Source organism: Cupressus sempervirens, chromosome 4 (assembly GCF_028749045.1).
Source record: "Cupressus sempervirens isolate cs-2001-9-10 chromosome 4, ASM2874904v1, whole genome shotgun sequence".
Classification (NCBI taxonomy): Eukaryota; Viridiplantae; Streptophyta; class Pinopsida; order Cupressales; family Cupressaceae; genus Cupressus; species Cupressus sempervirens.
In genome coordinates this window covers 801,481,742-801,501,684 of record NC_143121.1, presented here as the reverse complement: position 1 = coordinate 801,501,684, position 19,943 = coordinate 801,481,742, and the positions used below count along the sequence as shown (strand labels likewise).

Here is a 19,943-nt window from a genome sequence, read left to right as displayed (position 1 = left end):
GTGGGTGAGTATCATAAAAATTAATATCAACTTTTTATTTAATTATCGATTTCAACTGTCTTATATATATATTGTACACATGCATTCATGTATACTTGTTATGCAAGAGATGTCTTTATAGTGATTGCTGAGCCTGAAAATCATGAATGTGTCAGTTATTATTTATTGCAATGTACTGTAGAGAGGACAAAGTTATATGACCCTGAAGAAAGTGATGGAATGTTGTTCCCCATAGGTAAATTATATGTATATATATGTACATGCACATATATATTTAAATAAATATATATATCTAGGTAACTTCATATCTGTCAAATTTTAAAACACTTAAATTTGTGGTACATGTTCTATTGTGATAGAGGGAACATATTTGAAGCAAGAGAAAATAGTCCAACATGGAATACACTTTGTTGATTATCAACTTGACAACAAAGTTTTACAATACAACCACCTGGTCGTTGCTACAGGGCTTTGTCTGCATCCAGTCAAACTTAAGCATGTACGTCGCAAGTGGAGACTAGACAGTGAAGATCATGAAAAAATATTGCATGTTATAAGTGTACATCATGGTTGATTAGACCTTTGAGATTTATTTTATAATAATCTGAATATCAACTTTGGTGAAATGTGTTTTCAATTGTACTATGGTGAAATTGTGAATATCAACTTTGGTGAAATTGTGTTTTTAATTTGAATATCTAAGTTTCGATTATCATTAGTTTATTTAAAAACTATAATATTAATTGTATTATGGATGAATTTAATAATTTAACAACTCGACGTTAAATAGGCTAGAAGTTAGTTTGAACTTACATAAGCTCATTATCTATGTTACAATTCTTAAATATCAACTTCTTTTCAAACTATTGAATTTCATCTTGAATTAAATGTGTTTAGATTAATTGTATGATCATAAGTTCTTAATTTTCATTAATTTATTAAAAAATAATATAATTTAATAATTTAAATTAATTGTACCATGGATGAATTTAATAATACTCCACCTTAAAAAGTTCCAAGGAAATTCAAGTAGTTGCAAACACTAAATATGGTGATTTTGTATCATTGTAAAACAAAACACATACTTTCTAAGCCCATGGAGGTCCTCCAAAAGTTATAATTAAAAACCATTCATTAAAGAAGATCAGAAATATTATTATTATGATAAGCTTCCATGAAAAACCACTTTAGAGTCAGTTCAAAGAAATTCGTTGGACGACTGAAAATTGAACTCTCGTTAAAAAAAAAGTATTTTCTAATTGTAGACCTTTATAAAATTAATTTGAAAACGAAAAAAATTACTATTCTTAGTTAGGATATGTAATCCTTTGATTTGACAATTTAAAATCAGTAGAGAACATTCTGTTCTGGTTAAAATCCTTTTCCATTTTTCAAGTAGTCTATTAACGTTGAGTTATTTACAAAAAAAATGAGCCTACACATTGATCAGGAAAAATTATTAGCTGAGACTTTTGAGTGCATTATTTCTCTCACTTCCATTACAATGCGAGGAAACTCATAATTTAAAACAGATACAACACAACTTAAATGTATTCCAAATCGATGAAGAGCAACTTTTGCTCCACCAATACCAGAAAACAGAGAAAGTACTCTGCCGCCATCAGGATATAATGCTTTCAAGACTGATAAATGATATGCAACTGTATCTATTTGGAATGAATTACCCAAACAACACAAGCGGTCAGTCGGACAAGAAGTTCCACGAGTGTGATCTCTATCAAATTTTAATATAAGCTCTATCTCATGGAGCTCTAGAGGGACGAGGTCACCTGGCCCCACCCATACCAAATTCCACTCTTCACACTTTTGAAGTATATATTTCTGCGCACTATCTTGCAGTTGCCCTCGTGCATTCTGAATCATAACTCTCAGTTGATCAATAAGGACAGTGCCACATCGTCTTAAGTCTATGGAATTTTTTTTTGTCGTCTGATCCCATGAAGGCCAATACTTTTTTATTTTTGGAAGTGCTTCCTAAATAGTCATGGGGGGAAAGGTTCTACTTGAAATTGCTCTTCTATTGGAAGGTTATGCACATACCCTCTTGCTCTTCTGGAAGCTGAAAAGAACATTGAGTCCACCAACTCTGGTTCAACACTATTAAATTGTTCGCATATTGTCTTCCAAATATCCTTCAATGCAAAAGCATCATTCTCATAGTAGAAGAAATGTAGCCCTTGCATGAACACATTGATTTCCTTTGAATGCTGGCCAATAGGTTTCCCAGGAACTCCAAAACCAATTAGTTCCTTAGGACACAAATTAGGGATTTCATCACATACTTCAAACATTGCTTGCTTGTCTTGCATACCCTCTATGTATTTTTCATACTTCAACACTTTCATTATCTATGTTACAATTTCAAACTTACACAATTTCATTATCTATGTTACAATTCTTAAATATCAACAACTATTGAATTTCATCTTGAATTAAATGTGTTTTTAATTGTACGATCATAAGTTCTTAATTATCAAATTTACTTTATTAAAAAATTATATAATTTAATAATTTAAATTAATTGTACCATGGATGAATTTAATAATTTAAATTCATTTATCAACTTGTTTTCAAACTAAATTGAATTTCATAAGTGAAAATTAAAGTATGTGTTTTTAAAATTGTAAGATTATAAGTTCATAGTTATCATTTAGGTCAGTTTATTAAAAAACTATATATTTTAATGTTACTTTATTACATCTACGGTCATGTACTCTTAAAGTTTAAATTAGTTTAAATTAATATATTTTTTTAATATTATATTTTGTAAAAGTTCTCTAAAATAATGTATTGGCTTACCTAATTAACATATTTTTATCCACATAAAACTATTATTTATCTTTAGCAGGTTAGTAATTGATAATTTAAGAAATATGTATCTTTCTAACTTATTACTAATTGATAATTGATATACATGTACACACGTGTCTCAAGATTATGTTCTATAGCTATAACACAAAAAAATACACATATGTACACATATACATGTCTCAAGAATAAACATCTACAGATCTAATATATCTCTATGTATCTAAAATGCAAATTGTAAATCTTGAATAAATATACGTATTTAGCAAAATATAAAAAGTCATATATACATACATGTGATGGTATCTAACACTAAAATACTCAATAATCAAATAAATAGTGAAAGTACATGCATGTCATCAAGGAACTGAAATACACGTGTACATGTAAACTGGACCTCCAATATATATGCATCAAAAAATATATACATCTGATCTACTACTAGAAGGACCCCTCAAGACGCATACGAATAGAATGACCCTTTGATTGAGTCTCCTGTATATCCTCTTGTCAAGGCGCATCAACCAAGCCCTGCAAATATATATACATATATACATACATGTGTTAGAGTTCTATCTTTAAAACATATATATACATACGTGCATCATGTACATATACATTCAAATTAAATACAAATTTGCATATATATATATATATATATATATATATATATATATATATAGATATATATCTAGTTTTCAAAATATTTAAATAACTTTAAACAAACTATTTAAAACTCAAGTACCTGAGCACTACCAGGTGCCTTAATAGAATCATCTCTCTCATGTATATGATGCCCTGAACCAACAGTATGTGTAACCATGTGCTCAGCGACCTGTGCCTACATGATTTATTACGAGTTAAAGATTAAATTAAATATCTACATATATATCTGAACTAAATTTTTCAATAAATGAACATATTTTTTAATTTCATATATATTTAAAATTAAAAATAAATTATATATGTACTTGGGTCTCCAGAGGTGGAGGATGATCAGCAGACTCCATCATATCATCTACTGATGCACCTGAGCCTAAAACTCCACGTCCAACTGCTAGTAAATCTGAGTGAAGTGGACTGTGTAACTGGCTGGGTACATTTGGTGTAGAATCAGTGCTGCCAGGTCCGAATAATAGGTCCATGTATGATGAAATACCCAGGGTCAAACTAGTATCAATCTTAGATAGGCCTCGCAACTGCTCACCAAAATCATCAAGGCCCTCATCTGTGATATGGACATCTCCAACTCGTATGCTCGAGTCATATGTAGAGTGTCGTGAGTCTGGTGCCAAATGTTGTGAGCTACGCATAGGTGTATCATCTGTCACTAGTGTGTTGGCCTATGTCGAGGCTCTGATGTTGTCTAACAACATCCATCACCGCGTGTACTAGAATCCTCTGTGTATCAAAAATATAGCTAATAAAGTGCAACATATCCTCCAAAAAATACAGTGCCATATCCATATGTGTCTGTTGTCCTGAAAGAACATGAATATCGCCTGGCAGTGGTAGCCCAGCAGCTCTATATGCATCTTTAGAGGAGGCACCTGAAGTGCTACTAGATGCCTATGAAGATGGTCGACCAAGTGGATGAGGACATCGACTATGAAGATAACGACCAATAGAATCTGATGTGATACTAGCCGTCGTAGATGCAATGTGCCTAATAGTGTCAATTGCTTCCCTCTGGGAAGCAATGACGACTCTATCTGCAATAGGCGCATGTGTAGGAATCATAGGAGGCATCCTCAGTCCAACAAACTGTCTAAGATCTACAGGTGGCAGACGATCTACATTGCGATACTGGTCACGATCTGCGATTCGACCATGCCCCTCTCCGCAATAATCAGGAATATCCAAGTAGTTGACGTTGAGCCCTATACAGAACTTAGCGTACAACTGCTATGCAAAATAAAGGGGTATTTGGTTGTTATTAGGATAATGACCATATGCAGCTAAAAATCATGGATAGATCATGCTAGAAATAATAGGGTCTCTACATCGTGTGACTCTGTATCCTCTCACCCTACCCTGTGTCCCCTCATAAGCTGGAAATAGCTCTCTCTGGATGACATCTTTGGGGGCTACCCTCTTGACGTCATCAAATGATGCATCTCCTAAAACCTCATCCCTAAGCTCCCTAGATATGGAAGCTAATATGGCAGAAGTAAATGAATGGTGACCTCTAAACCTAGCTATCAAATCTTGTAAACTCCTACATATCGTAGTACATATGTCTCTATAAAGACCATCATCAAAGGTCAATATAGAGTGATGCAGTCTAGCAACCTCATGCTCTGAAAATGCAAATAATGCATCGATATCGATGCATGGAGGTGGTGCAGCTGGACCTCCAATAGGAGCTGTAGGTGCAGCCTGACCTAGAACATGAGCCACACCATGAGCTGGAACATGAGCTGCACGACGAGCCCTACATCAAGGTACACAAGGAGCCCCACTAGAAGCTGTAGCACGAGCCCCACCATAAGCTGCATGAGGAGCCATATCGGGAACTGCATCAGGTGCTGCAATAGGAATCGCATCAACCTAAGTCGTAGTAGGAACTACATCAGGTGTCGCACTAGAAGCCGCATCAAGCATATCGTGTGAAGCCATATCTGTAGAAATGCATGAAGAGCTAAATTGCCTATTGTACATAATTTTTTATTTTTAACATTAAAAATTATACACATGTAATTAAACATACATCACACATCATGGACCTAGATAATCTGTAACACATCCAATCCTAGATTAATTTGCATATAAGTATAAGATAACTTTAAAGTTGAGAGTTTGGTTATGATTAAAGTTAATTTGTTGTTCTAAGATTTTATTATACTTTGTGGGGTATTATTAGAGAATTCAATTAAAGGGTACCTCAAAAATTATTTATATTACTCTTAAATGATAATGTTTTGAGGTTTAGGTTTCAAGTTGGGTTACATATATATCATTTAAAACAAGGGCCATACTTCATGTATGTACATGTGTTTGAATGTATGTGCATGTATCTCAAATGTAATTTTTAACAATTTAGGATTAGGGTCAACTTGTTTTAATTTTATGTAAGTTAGGCTTCAATTAGGTTTTCAAATAGGGTTTTAGTGTAATTAGGCTCAATTTTAGGGTAAGATTTAAGACCTTATGACACTGTCAGGGTTTACACGAACTTAAATAATTTCTAGCATTAAATTTAGGGGTTAATATTAAATTCCATGGTTAAGAATTTAGGATAAGGGAACTTAGCATATGAAGTTTATGATTTGGTTCAAGATTATGATTTAGGGTATTTATTATCATTTATAATATTGGGTTTAGAAATTAAATTTTAAGATCAAGGTTAGGGTTAGGGTTTGGATAATGGTTAGGGTTAGGGTTTGGTTAGGTTAGGGTTAGGGTTTGGATGTACATGTATGTTATATTCATACCTAGATATGCAAATTAATCTACATTCTTATATATGTATAATTTAGGATCTCCCCTTAAGACATGTAATTGAATTATATAGTTAATTATATACTTCTAATTATTAAGACATTAAAAATAATAACATATGTACATTTAAACATGAATATTGAAAACATATGTATGTACATCTATATCTACCACATGAACATATTTACATGTACATTTATGAAATAAAATATACATTTTAATCTACATTCTTATGTATAATTTAGGATCTCCTCTTAAGACATGTGTTATTAAATATAGTTAATTACACTTAGTTATAAGATAAATTAAGATCAATAGTTAACATATACACAAATTATACATATAAAAATGTGAATTTATTAAAAATATGTACATACATCTACTTTTAACCATGAACAAATATACATGTACATCTATGTTCAAAATAAAAAATTATACATTTTAATCTATATTTTTAACATGTACAATTCAGGATCTAGACCCTTAAGATATGCCATTTAATTAAACTTCTAAGATTAAGATATTAAAGTGAATTTGACATATATACATTTAACACACACACACACACACACACACACACACACACACACACACACACACACACACACATATATATTTTTAAATTTGTTTTCTAAAATTTTGTAATGTTTTTCTAATTTTTTTAAAAAATATTTTTTCTAATGTTTTTCTAAATTTATTTTCTAAATTTTATATTACTATAAATTTTCTAATATTTTTTCTAATTTTTTTTTTAAAAAAAATTTTAATATTTTTTTAATTTTATATTAAATTATAAATTCTCTAATATTTTTGTAATGTTTTTTTCTAAATTTGTTTTCTAAGTTTTGTAATGTTTTTGCAATTTTTTTTCTAAATTTTCTAATTTTTTAAAATGTTTTTTTCTAAATTTTCTAATTATTTTAACTATTTTTTATAAATTTGTTTTCTAAATTTTATATTATATTATAAATTTTCTAATGTTTTTGTAATGTTTTTTATAATTTTTTTCTAAATTTTATATTAAATTATAAATTCTCTAATGTTTTCATAATGTTTTTTCTAAATTTGTTTTCTAATGTTTTTCCTAAATTTTATATTATATGTTTTTTACTATTTTTTCTAATGTTTTCTAATGTTTTCTATATAATATTTTTCTGTTTTCTAAATTAATATAAATAAACAATAAAAATATTAAATTAACATTTAGATATGTTTTCAAAACTATTAAAAACATAAATAACATTCAAATATGTTTTAAAAACACAAAAAAATGCATTGAAAACATTAAAATCTAATTTGATAATATAAAAAAATACTTCAAAAACGTTGAAAATATTAAATTAATATTATTTTGACATACCCGATAATGAAAATGAGAATGAAAACGAGAGGATGACGTTGCCGAAAGTTGCTCAAGCCACACGTTCACCCAAACGCTCAACCAATAGTACTCACCATAAAAATGAGTTTGGAAAAGTGAAAAAATATTTTTAAGCACTTGAAATCTGCCCAATGCATGTTCGCACAAACATGTATGTAGCGCATGTTCGCGCGAACATACCGTGCCGAGTTCGTGTGAACACGCACGCAGTAAATGTTCACACGAACATGTCTAAGGTGTTCACGCGAACGTATGGCAAATAGAGTTGCGAAAATTTGTCAACTTTTTCAAGTTACTTTGTCCCACTAAAGTGGAACCCATTATTGTGGGTTCACCCTATTTTCTCTAAATAGTTTTCTAAATTTTCTAAATAATGAAAAAATATTTTACAATTTATCTAATTTTCTCTAAAGTTTACTAAAATTAATTTTTTTTCTAACTTATCTAATATTACACAAATTAAAAATAAAATATTACATGTACTAATTTAAACTAGTCAAACATTAAAAAAATTTATAAAACTAAATTATAACTAAGAAAACATCAAATAAAACATAAAACACACTAAATATTGGAAAAAATGTCAAGGTACCTGATTCAATTGAAATGCTCCTATAGCCCCTACCCGCTCCACAATTTTTGGAAGTCATTCAATGAAATTGAGAGGCAGATTACTTATTTCACTATTTTTATAATTTTTGAGGGTTCCAATCAGACCTGACTCATCCAGACCTATTCTAGCCGAAGGGGGTTCGACTGAAATCATCATGCACACGTATGTGCCTCGTGGTGCCTATTTGGCACCACAAATATCCAACTGAACACATTTTGGCCAGATAGGTCAAGTTAGCGGAAAGGACAACACAAATCTATGCTTTCACCCATAAATATATTCTTTCATATTCTTAGAGCTATAGTCTTACCTCCTTTTGTCTTTTCTTCTCTATGATATGTTCTTTCATGTAGGTCTTCTACAAGATCTGTGGATTTGTGTTGCTCAAATCCTTCAATAACTAATTACAAGATATTGAGATTTTATCTTAATGATTATTCTTGTTTTGGAATTTTTATGTAAAAATTATGGTGTTATGTGTTGTGCAATATTTCTCATGTTTTTAATTTATTTCTCTAATTAATTATGTTATGCAAATGGTTATTAAGAGGATTTAATAGTTTAATGAGTATATTGATTCACCCCTTTCTAACAACCTAGATTTTCAATTATTGGTATCAAAGTAGTGTCCTTTCATTTGAACCTAATAACTTGGAGGATATCTTAGAAATTGAACAAATTTTATCTAAATCCACTTTAAAATGATTTCTAGATTAAAGACAACTTGATTAAAATGGAGAGCTCAAGAAAAAAATTATCTTAAAGAAAACATCAAAGAAGAAAATGAATGCATAGGAAAGATAACAGAGTAGATCAATAAGGAAAGATATAAGGAGGTCAATGAAGATTTGAAACAAGAATATGATATGAAATTATAGTTTTGAAGCTTCACGTTCAATAGGACAAATAGACTAATGAATGCTTAAATAATCTAGAACAAAATAAAAGAATGTGCAAGAAGTTAGAAGAATAAGTTTTGTTTCTTAAATAAGGAAAGTCAAACATTAAAAAGGACAAGTGTAGGATTGGTGCCATAAATCTTGATGAGATGGTGGTTGCATAGAAAAAATTGAAAAATAAAAGTGGATTAAGATTTTAAATATGGTGAATGCTTGCATCATAAGATTGAAGAGAAAGAAACATTTGGTCTAGAAGAAGGAATAAAACCAATCAACCTAGAACCAAAATCAATAAAGAAAAAAATCCAAAAAAAATTATGTTCAAGTAAAATTCTTTTCCCCTTACTCATACTCATATATAATTTGATTTTAAATTTCAATTATTTGACTTACATTTCATCCTAACCCAAAAAACATAAAAATAATCTCCAACTTCATAGAAATTTTTAGTTGGACTAGCCTAATGCTAAAAGGGGGCTCATTAGTATATGAAGAGCCAAATGTGGCATCTTTTGTGAAGACAGATTACCTCCTATTAGTGTCTTATCTCTTGCTATGTAGCAATTTTTATTCTTTGAATTGGATGTCTAAAACTCTATCTCACTTATACATAACAATATGATTTTCTCTAAGCATGTTTTCTTGGAATGAAGGTTATGTGAAAAGAATTTTATAGATAGTTATAATATGCATTGACAAAATAAACTTCTCAATATCTTTTAAATAAATACATTTCAAACATCTTTATGAATCTTAATACGTAAGAGGAACTTTATATATTGTTAGTATAAATAATTAATTATCATTGCACTTTACTTAAGTTTAGTTAAGTTAAATGCATTATTTAATTATTTATCATATAGACACCTAGAAGTATACATAGTTAGATGAGTTGTCTTGTTGACAGCACAGGAGTTTGCATAATCATCTGAGTTGTCATGTAGACAAAATAGTTGTTCGCACTCTAATTAAGCACATGGTGTCTACAACATCTCTTTATGAGATACACCTTGGTATTCTTATCCTCTCATCATCGCACTAACTTCTGTGCTCAATGGAGGATAATCCACTCTTGGTGGACATGTGTTTAGTTGTGAGGCTTATCTAACTCCTAGTCATTCTAGATGCCTTTATATATAGACACTTCTAGTGTATGTACACATATATGATATTGTCATTATTATTATTCTAATCATCCATTATTGGTCCATATTGTGCTAGTGCTTGAGCTTCTTGATCTTGGTGTTATTTTTTCCTAAGGCAAATTCTTACATGGTATCAAAGCTGTGAGAGCTTCTCTTTACATAGCCATTGGAGACCATTTTTGCTTCACCTCTTGGAGGACCACAATTTAGATCTACAGTATCTGCAGTTACTAAGAGTGTCTACAGTTGAAGCAGACCTCACCATTGTATCCAAAGTGTCAATTTGGTGAATTTTGACTATAAATTTGCCTACCCTAAGCCATAGTCAAATTTTAGGATTTTTTTTTTTGTAATCTAGAACCCGAAGGCCCGATTTACAGAATTGGTATGATCTTTAGATATTTGCATTTAATTTTCAGATCTAAATATTTTTGCATCTCTATATTTTTTCTTTTCAGATTTGGATTTTATTTCCAAAATTCTGCAAAAAATTGGCCTTTTAGGCCAGTAGGAGCTTTTTTTTGTAGGACAAGATTGGAGCTTGTTGGTGCAAATAAGATATTGACATCATAATCAGAAGGTCAAGAAACCCCTAAATAAACTTTTATTTCATCAAAATTGGACATCTAAGGTGAAATCTAGAGTCAATTGATTTTTGGAGGTGCGACGGTGGCGATTCAGGAAAAATAATTGCAGAGGTGATTTTCAAATAGCAATATCTCCCTCAAATAGACTCCTTTTTCTGAGCAATTTTTTTGTTTTGGGGTAGAATTTTGTGATCTACACATTGGTGTAGGATGTTTGAGATCTTTGTTCTTGAATTTTTCTGCAAATCACAAATCCCAATTTTTGCAAATTCAAAGGCTTGGTTTGGGCTCATTTGGACACATATTTAAGTTTCTTTTTTTTGAAAGCCCATAATTTTTCATCTACTTTCTATATCTGCAATCAAATTATAGGCTTGTGTGGACAGAAATACCACTTTCAAAAATAGGTCATTTTTTTGCATTGTATTGCTTTGATTAAACTTCAAATTTGTTGTATATTTTAGCTACATTGCTAAGTAGTAGATTTGAACTCCAAGAGGGGGTTGTAAATAGCAAAATCAAAAGTCCACTTTTGTCCATTTTGACAAGTGGCCTATTGAAACACACTACATATAAAGTGCCTAAAGCATTCATTTGGGGCAGGTTCTTTGATTGAGTGAAAAGAGGGGGCGTGTCTTGTGTTCTTGTGTCTCGTTGATATTGTGCTCTTTCTTTTGCATTATGGGTTCTTTCGCTAAGTTAACACCACATAATAATGCTACTTGGAAAGAAAAGATAAAGGAACCATTGGTTGAAAAAGGTTTACTGCATTATGTAATTGGTGCAACTTCTTTAGTCATCAAGGAGCTTCTTTCATGGGTGTGCATTCATCATTGAGGGAGGGCTACATTTCTTCTCTTCCTACATCTTCCTATCCACAATGGGAAGTATACTTGCACCTATTGTTGGTGTATCTTCTTCCTAAAGGGAGAAATGTTGTTTGTCGGCATTGGATTTTCTTTTGTCTTCAAACACTCATCATTAGGAGATCTTTCACTAAGGGGGGGATTTCATTTATCTGTATTTCCTTCTTATGGAGGGATTCTCTATTGTATATGCATGATGTATGTCATAATTGGGGAGTCTTGATTACTCCATCCATACATGCATCTTTCTTTATTGTACTTATCTCTCTTTTTGGGAGAGGGTTTTTCCCATGAGGCTTTCGCTCTTTCTCCATTTTCAAAGAGATTGCATTGCATTGCATAAGTATTGTATGTACAACATTGCATTTGTACATGGGCACTTAACATGGCCTAGTAGCTAGGACCCATCCTAGCTTTTGTGAGCTTTAGTGCATTCCCCTAAGTTGCACTTAAAGGGGGCTATTAGTGTAAATAATTAATTATTGTTACACTTTAGTTAAGTTTACTTAGGTTAAATGCATTATTGGTGCAATAAATAAGGAAAGTCAAAGATTAAAAAGGACAAATGTAGGATTGGTGCAATAAATCTTGATGAGATGGTGGTTGCATAGAAAAAATTGAAAAATAAAAGTCGATTAAGATTTTAAATATGGTGAATGCTTGCATCATAAGATTGAAGAGAAAGAAACATTTGGTTTAGAAGAAGGAATGAAAACCAATCAACCTAGAACCAAAATCAATAAAGAAAAACATCCAAAAAAAATTATGTTCAAGTAAAATTCTTTTCCCCTTAGTCATACTCATATATAATTTGATTTTAAATTAGCATTTTACAATTGACAAAAGAAAGGGACAATGTAAAACTAATAGATATATTTTTAAAAATATATAAAACATTAAAAACTAAATTTAAAAAAAAAATTGTAACAAAATTTATAAATATTTTTAGTAAAAATTTATCAAATCATTATATCCTTAAAAATATACTTTTGTTATTAATTAATTTAATTATAATTTAGAATAAAAATTTTAATTTTAAAATTAGAATAAAATAATTTAAAATTATTATGAAGAAAAAATTAAGTAAATGTATTTTTAAACAATATAATAATAAGTTTTTTAGTGATCTTTTAAATAAACTTAAACTAAAAAAAAATTTAGATTGATATATTTATAATCTTTGGTAAGAAAAATGATTTACTTATTATTGATTACACATGCATTTATGTCTTAGGTAGTGAGGTGGAAGAACTAATAATTACTTTTTGAAAATTTTAATTAATTTGTCACAATTGTGAAAAAGATAAAGCTATCATTAATGCATGTTATTATTGTTGCATTAATGTTGTTGGAAAAATATGTATATTTTTGTTAAGAAAATTTGATTTTTCTCCCTACCAAAAATAATATGGACTAATAGAATGAACACAATATGTCATTTATAAAATAAGAAAATATAAAAAATAGATACACACATTGTAAGTTCTATATAAACTTTTAAATTCTTTGATTTGATTGATTAATCTAATAGAAAAATTGCATTGAATGAATGCAATAAGATATGCCTTTCGAACTATAAATTTAGAAACCATACTCGTGCATATCATTCATTTACGAGTGCCGATTAAATAAATTAATAATTTCCACTCCGTTTTTTATTATTGTTATTGAATAAAGAAAAAATAATAATATACAAAAAATGTCAATCAATAGTTCCAAAAGCTCATACAGTGAACAACATGATCAGCAACTAACCGACTCTAAAGAGCAACAACAACCAACTCTAAAGAGCTAATAATTTCCACTCCATTGATAACAACTTTCTATAGGAAGTGAGTGCTATGGGATTAATCAAATAATTTCATTTCCATGCATATAATTACTTAGTTGTACAACAAAAATTACAATATGTTTTTTTTCAACTTTAAAAGAAATCGTTCTACCATGTCATACATACATAAATCAGGTGACCTTAAGCCTCAGATTTATTTGGATCCATGTGACTGACGTGCTCATATTTAAACGCAAATAGTTCGAAAATGGATCAAAATGCAATAAGACATGTAAAAACACCTATTAAAACAAGTGCCATGTAGTGGCATGTACTTGCCATTAGAATGTATTGTAATAGAAACAATATTCAATATTATAATAATGAATATGTATAGAAATTTGAAGTTTAAAAAGATTAGATATATAGTACAATTATTAATTTTTAATTATGTACTATAGAAATTAACTTTGTATTATAAAATATTTTAGTATTGCATCATAAGATTGAAGAGAAAGAAACATTTGGTTTAGAAGAAGGAATGAAAACCAATCAACCTAGAACCAAAATCAATAAAGAAAAACATCCAAAAAAAATTATGTTCAAGTAAAATTCTTTTCCCCTTAGTCATACTCATATATAATTTGATTTTAAATTAGCATTTTACAATTGACAAAAGAAAGGGACAATGTAAAACTAATAGATATATTTTTAAAAATATATAAAACATTAAAAACTAAATTTAAAAAAAAAATTGTAACAAAATTTATAAATATTTTTAGTAAAAATTTATCAAATCATTATATCCTTAAAAATATACTTTTGTTATTAATTAATTTAATTATAATTTAGAATAAAAATTTTAATTTTAAAATTAGAATAAAATAATTTAAAATTATTATGAAGAAAAAATTAAGTAAATGTATTTTTAAACAATATAATAATAAGTTTTTTAGTGATCTTTTAAATAAACTTAAACTAAAAAAAAATTTAGATTGATATATTTATAATCTTTGGTAAGAAAAATGATTTACTTATTATTGATTACACATGCATTTATGTCTTAGGTAGTGAGGTGGAAGAACTAATAATTACTTTTTGAAAATTTTAATTAATTTGTCACAATTGTGAAAAAGATAAAGCTATCATTAATGCATGTTATTATTGTTGCATTAATGTTGTTGGAAAAATATGTATATTTTTGTTAAGAAAATTTGATTTTTCTCCCTACCAAAAATAATATGGACTAATAGAATGAACACAATATGTCATTTATAAAATAAGAAAATATAAAAAATAGATACACACATTGTAAGTTCTATATAAACTTTTAAATTCTTTGATTTGATTGATTAATCTAATAGAAAAATTGCATTGAATGAATGCAATAAGATATGCCTTTCGAACTATAAATTTAGAAACCATACTCGTGCATATCATTCATTTACGAGTGCCGATTAAATAAATTAATAATTTCCACTCCGTTTTTTATTATTGTTATTGAATAAAGAAAAAATAATAATATACAAAAAATGTCAATCAATAGTTCCAAAAGCTCATACAGTGAACAACATGATCAGCAACTAACCGACTCTAAAGAGCAACAACAACCAACTCTAAAGAGCTAATAATTTCCACTCCATTGATAACAACTTTCTATAGGAAGTGAGTGCTATGGGATTAATCAAATAATTTCATTTCCATGCATATAATTACTTAGTTGTACAACAAAAATTACAATATGTTTTTTTTCAACTTTAAAAGAAATCGTTCTACCATGTCATACATACATAAATCAGGTGACCTTAAGCCTCAGATTTATTTGGATCCATGTGACTGGCGTGCTCATATTTAAACGCAAATAGTTCGAAAATGGATCAAAATGCAATAAGACATGTAAAAACACCTATTAAAACAAGTGCCATGTAGTGGCATGTACTTGCCATTAGAATGTATTGTAATAGAAACAATATTCAATATTATAATAATGAATATGTATAGAAATTTGAAGTTTAAAAAGATTAGATATATAGTACAATTATTAATTTTTAATTATGTACTATAGAAATTAACTTTGTATTATAAAATATTTTAGTATTGTAATATGTATTATAAAATAATATAATAGAAATTAACTTTGTATGTTGAACATTATTTTTACCATGCATTATGCATTATGTATAGTAAAATATTAAAGAAAATGTAATGTATAACTTGCTAATTATTATTTTTCATCAACAATTAATAAAAATAAAAAAATTAATGGTAATATTTTAAATTTTAAATGATAATTCAAATTTTAAATTAGAGGTGCTTGTATTTCAATTTTACTTTCATATTTTTTTAAACATGAATATAAAATTTAAAATTTTAAAAAAAAAAAATGAATATAAAATAAACATTTAAAAAAATTTACATTGTATTTTCAAGAAGATTTATATACTTTAGAATAATAACTTACTTTACAACATATTTTCATCTATTAGTTTCTTAATAGTAGTTTGTGAATGTAATAATTGTGTATATATCTATATTTATTTGCAAAATTCACATCATTAAAAAAGCAATATGGTGGGAGTTTCGAAAAAAGGGAGAGAAAATGAATTCAACCAATTAGAATAGAGATAAATATTTTTTCATCATATATTATATTGATTAAAAATATTAAAAATATGAAAACTTTATAAAAATTGAAACGAGGTTAAAATGCTTGCATATAATAAGTTGATACATTCAACACTAATTCACTAATAAGACATAGTGAATGCAATAATACATTGCCTACAACAAGTATAATAAGTGACAAAAGCAAAGCTCTGAAGATTCTCGTGCATCATTCACCGTCTACTAACAGAATCTTTTCCTCTGTTTCAAACCTTCCCTACCTTGACGAAAAGCTGAAACTTTGCAGCCTTGCACACATGCAGCTCCGGCCCCCATGCCGCCTCAAAATCTGCTCTGAATTCCTCCTCCAAAATTTCTTCCCTGCCCGCCAAGCCAGACCACGTTCTGAAATACCCCAAATACTCCTCAAAACTCCTCTGCTCTTCGATCACCATTTTCTTCACTTCCACTTTCTCGAATGGAAACGGCAAATTCTGGTACTCCTCCAGCACCGCTTTTGCAGCCGGATGAAAAAATGGATATATTCTTCGGAAAAACCGTTCGTAAACGGCGTCTAGAGCCTCATCCACGCGCACATGCCAATACCCCCACACCGCTATCACTCCGCCGGGTTTCTTCAGCACGCGCTTCAGCTGCGGATAAAACTTATCCAAATCGAACCAGTGTAGGGCCATGGCGACGGTTACCAGATCCACGGAAGATTCGGGGCCGACGATTGATTGCAGCTGTTCCTCGGTCAATGACGGCACCGTCACGGCGTATGTTATGTTGGGCCGCTGCTCTGCGTGTTGAATTTGCTTCTCACTGGTGTCTGTGCCCACCACTGTCGCATAGTACTTGGATAACTGCTTATCCATTCACAGACATGCAACAGAACAGACTGTTATAGATCTAGATTGAACACGTTTGATAAATAAGAAATGATTGAAAGCTAAGTTACCTCAATGGCGGCTTGGCCATTTCCTGTGCCGACATCCCAGACAAGGTCGTGTTGCGGAGTGAGAGAAGAGAGGAAGGAGAAGAGTTGAGAGGGATAGCGGGGTCTGAACTGGGTGTAGTGTTTGGCGACGGTGCCAAACACTTCTTTTGCATTGGGATATTTTGCGTCTTCCATGGCTTAGGCGGGGACAGAGTTTTGCCGCTGCCATGGTATATATGGGCAAAAGGAAGTGTAATAAAATATTGAAAAGGAATCTTTATTGATGGACGGCGGAACCTGACCGTAAGTATGCAATGCAGTGGTCCGTTTGGTTTCTGGTAGATGATAGGAATTGGCTTTTTCAAAATTCGCGTTTGTTTCAAAATTTGCAAAATGGAATTAGCATGCAGGGCTTCCAATTTTGCCTCAAAATCAGGGTTTCCAACTTCTTAAAAAAAAGTAAGAATTGAAAATCAAACCCTGGTTTTGTTTTTTAAGGAGTGTAAAAACAATAGATTAGACTACTTTTTGAAATTTCCCTTCAACTCCAAGCTTACGCATAAAAATGTGTCTTCACACGCATTTTTCGAGTGAAACAAATAGTTTCAGTAAAATCTCAAAAATCGGAATGAAGATATACAAAACTTTGATTTGGCTAAACCAAGGTTTGTAGAAATCTAGGGTTTTTTAATTCCACGAACCAAACGAACCATTAAGGTTTTAGTGTTTGGTTTTGTTTTTGTTTTTCAGTTTGTGTTTCTTTCTGATTTTGTTTTCCTGTTTGTTTTTCAAAAGAAAATTCGGATGAACATACTCTTTTTTAAATTTTTATACGGGCATCCTCAATCCAAATTGTACTCACTATGTTTTGATGAATCTGGAACAAAAAGTTTTGACTTTGTTTTGTCTTTAGTACATTTTGGATGGAGATTACTTTGTCCCCTTTTGTTTTTCCAATTAATGCTATTCAAATTTGAGGGTTAACCTTTATTTGCTTGGAAAGAATCCATTATTTGTCGGGAACTAATGTTTTAGTTGACTTCAACTATTAATTTTTCTTAACAATAGATGTTAACAATCTAAAGTTTGAAGTGATTTATTTTTAAAATATATTTATGAACAAAAATTTCAAATTTCTTATTGGTTGCTACTAATTTTCCTAACTCAAAAAAATAAGAAAAACAAATTCCGAGAAACTTCAGTTAAGTTCTACTATTTTCCTAATGTGTTGAGGATTTGCCCATCCAATTCAACAAAGGTCGCAGAATTGGTTTGATCCAAACAATGAAATCTCAAACCTTGAGGCTTGAATCCGCATTGTGGACATCAATCCAAGGCTGCATATTTCTCCCACCTTTGAGGTCCATTCCAGGGTCTATAAAATCAGGGGAAGCGAGCGTATTATTGACGTGGTTGCCCTTGAACGAAATGGGTTCTCCAGATTTCAAATTCTACAGCAAATAAATGGTTGGATTTGTTGCCACCGGTGGAGGCTTAGAATGTTTTTCTTCATTTAATTTTTGATTTCATAAAGCTTAACAAAATCCTTCAGTTTTCTTTTAAAATAATTATGGGTGTAACAGAATTTTTCGTGGTTAATAGATTTAAATGTTTCACGAATAGAGGCAACAAAATAATATCTTAGGAATGCACAGACCGTAGAATTGTGTGCTCCGCATCTGCTAGAAAATCCAAAAAACACTCGGTGCCAATAATGAGTGCGTAATTTAATATTTAATATTTAGTATTTTAGTATACCTTTTTTCGCATCTTCTCAACTATTGGAAACTACTATAATCTAAAAAAAAATCCATGAGAGGAAAGAAATCGGGGAGTTGCTTTTACTCTTTTCTTTTCTTATGCGAACATAAAATATGAAGACCAAAAATGTCTACTTCTGTAGAGTCAAGTAGGGGCTCCACAGTTTATACTACAGTTTAATATCATAATTTTAAAACAAATATACATTTTAGAAAAATAAAATCATTTTTCTTCGGGGAGAGTACAATATATCAATTTATAAATTGTTGTATAATGGAGAATTACGTTAAATGAGATTATCTATTAAAAAAATATATTAACTTTTACTTGTCTCATAAGATGACTTTAGAAGGGCTCCTTACTCAATGCAATTAAGTAATGGATATTATTAAAGAAAGGTTATTTTCATGGATTTGGTTTAATTAATGGTAAAATTTAGTAATATTGTAAATAATTCATTAATTTTTTAGAATATTAAATGTATAGTTAGTCGCTTTTTCAAATTATCAATGGCATATTTACTATGGCTTGTTTTTTTATTGTTGTAAGTTTCATAATAGAGTTTGAAAATTTAAAACACTTCTAACAATAATAAGATGGTTACTTATCAATTAAAATATTATTGCATTAAGCTATTGCCACTATCTAAATTAATTATTATAATAAAATAATATGTTTTTAATATTTTTAAAAAAATAGAAAATGTCTAACCAGACTTAAAAATAATAATTCTCACTATCTAAATAATTTTTTTTTTATTATTAATTTTAAGATATTGATATTAAATATAATACAAATATAAATATAAATATTAGTTTTTTTTTCTAATTCATAATATTTAAAATTGATCTATTTAAAAATATTTTATTGGATTTTGTAAAATTCCTTTTAATTTCTAATAGAAAATAATAAAATTTAAGGTTATAAAAATTTTAAGATACTTTTTATTGTATTTTAATTAAGGCATTTAAAAAAAATTATTAGACCAATCTAACAAAGAATTTTCATATTATGTTTTACTTTATTCTATACTTGTTTGCATGCTAACAATCCACACAATATTGGAGAGACAAAACAAGCATATGGACAAAAGTATTAAAAATATG

The 19,943-nt window shown here is 29.5% G+C and overlaps 1 protein-coding gene across 1 annotated transcript; it reads right to left on the bottom strand.

The window, feature by feature from the left end:
• Positions 1-16,212: 16,212 nt before the first annotated feature.
• On the bottom strand, positions 16,213-17,313 carry LOC149563821 (uncharacterized). The gene is made up of 2 exons (XM_089826944.1): positions 17,098-17,313; positions 16,213-17,002 (listed from the first exon to the last, which is right to left on the bottom strand). The coding sequence occupies exons 1-2, from the start codon at positions 17,269-17,271 to the stop codon at positions 16,403-16,405; spliced, it is 774 nt and encodes a 257-aa protein (XP_089683070.1). The 5' UTR covers positions 17,272-17,313; the 3' UTR covers positions 16,213-16,402.
• Positions 17,314-19,943: the final 2,630 nt, after the last annotated feature.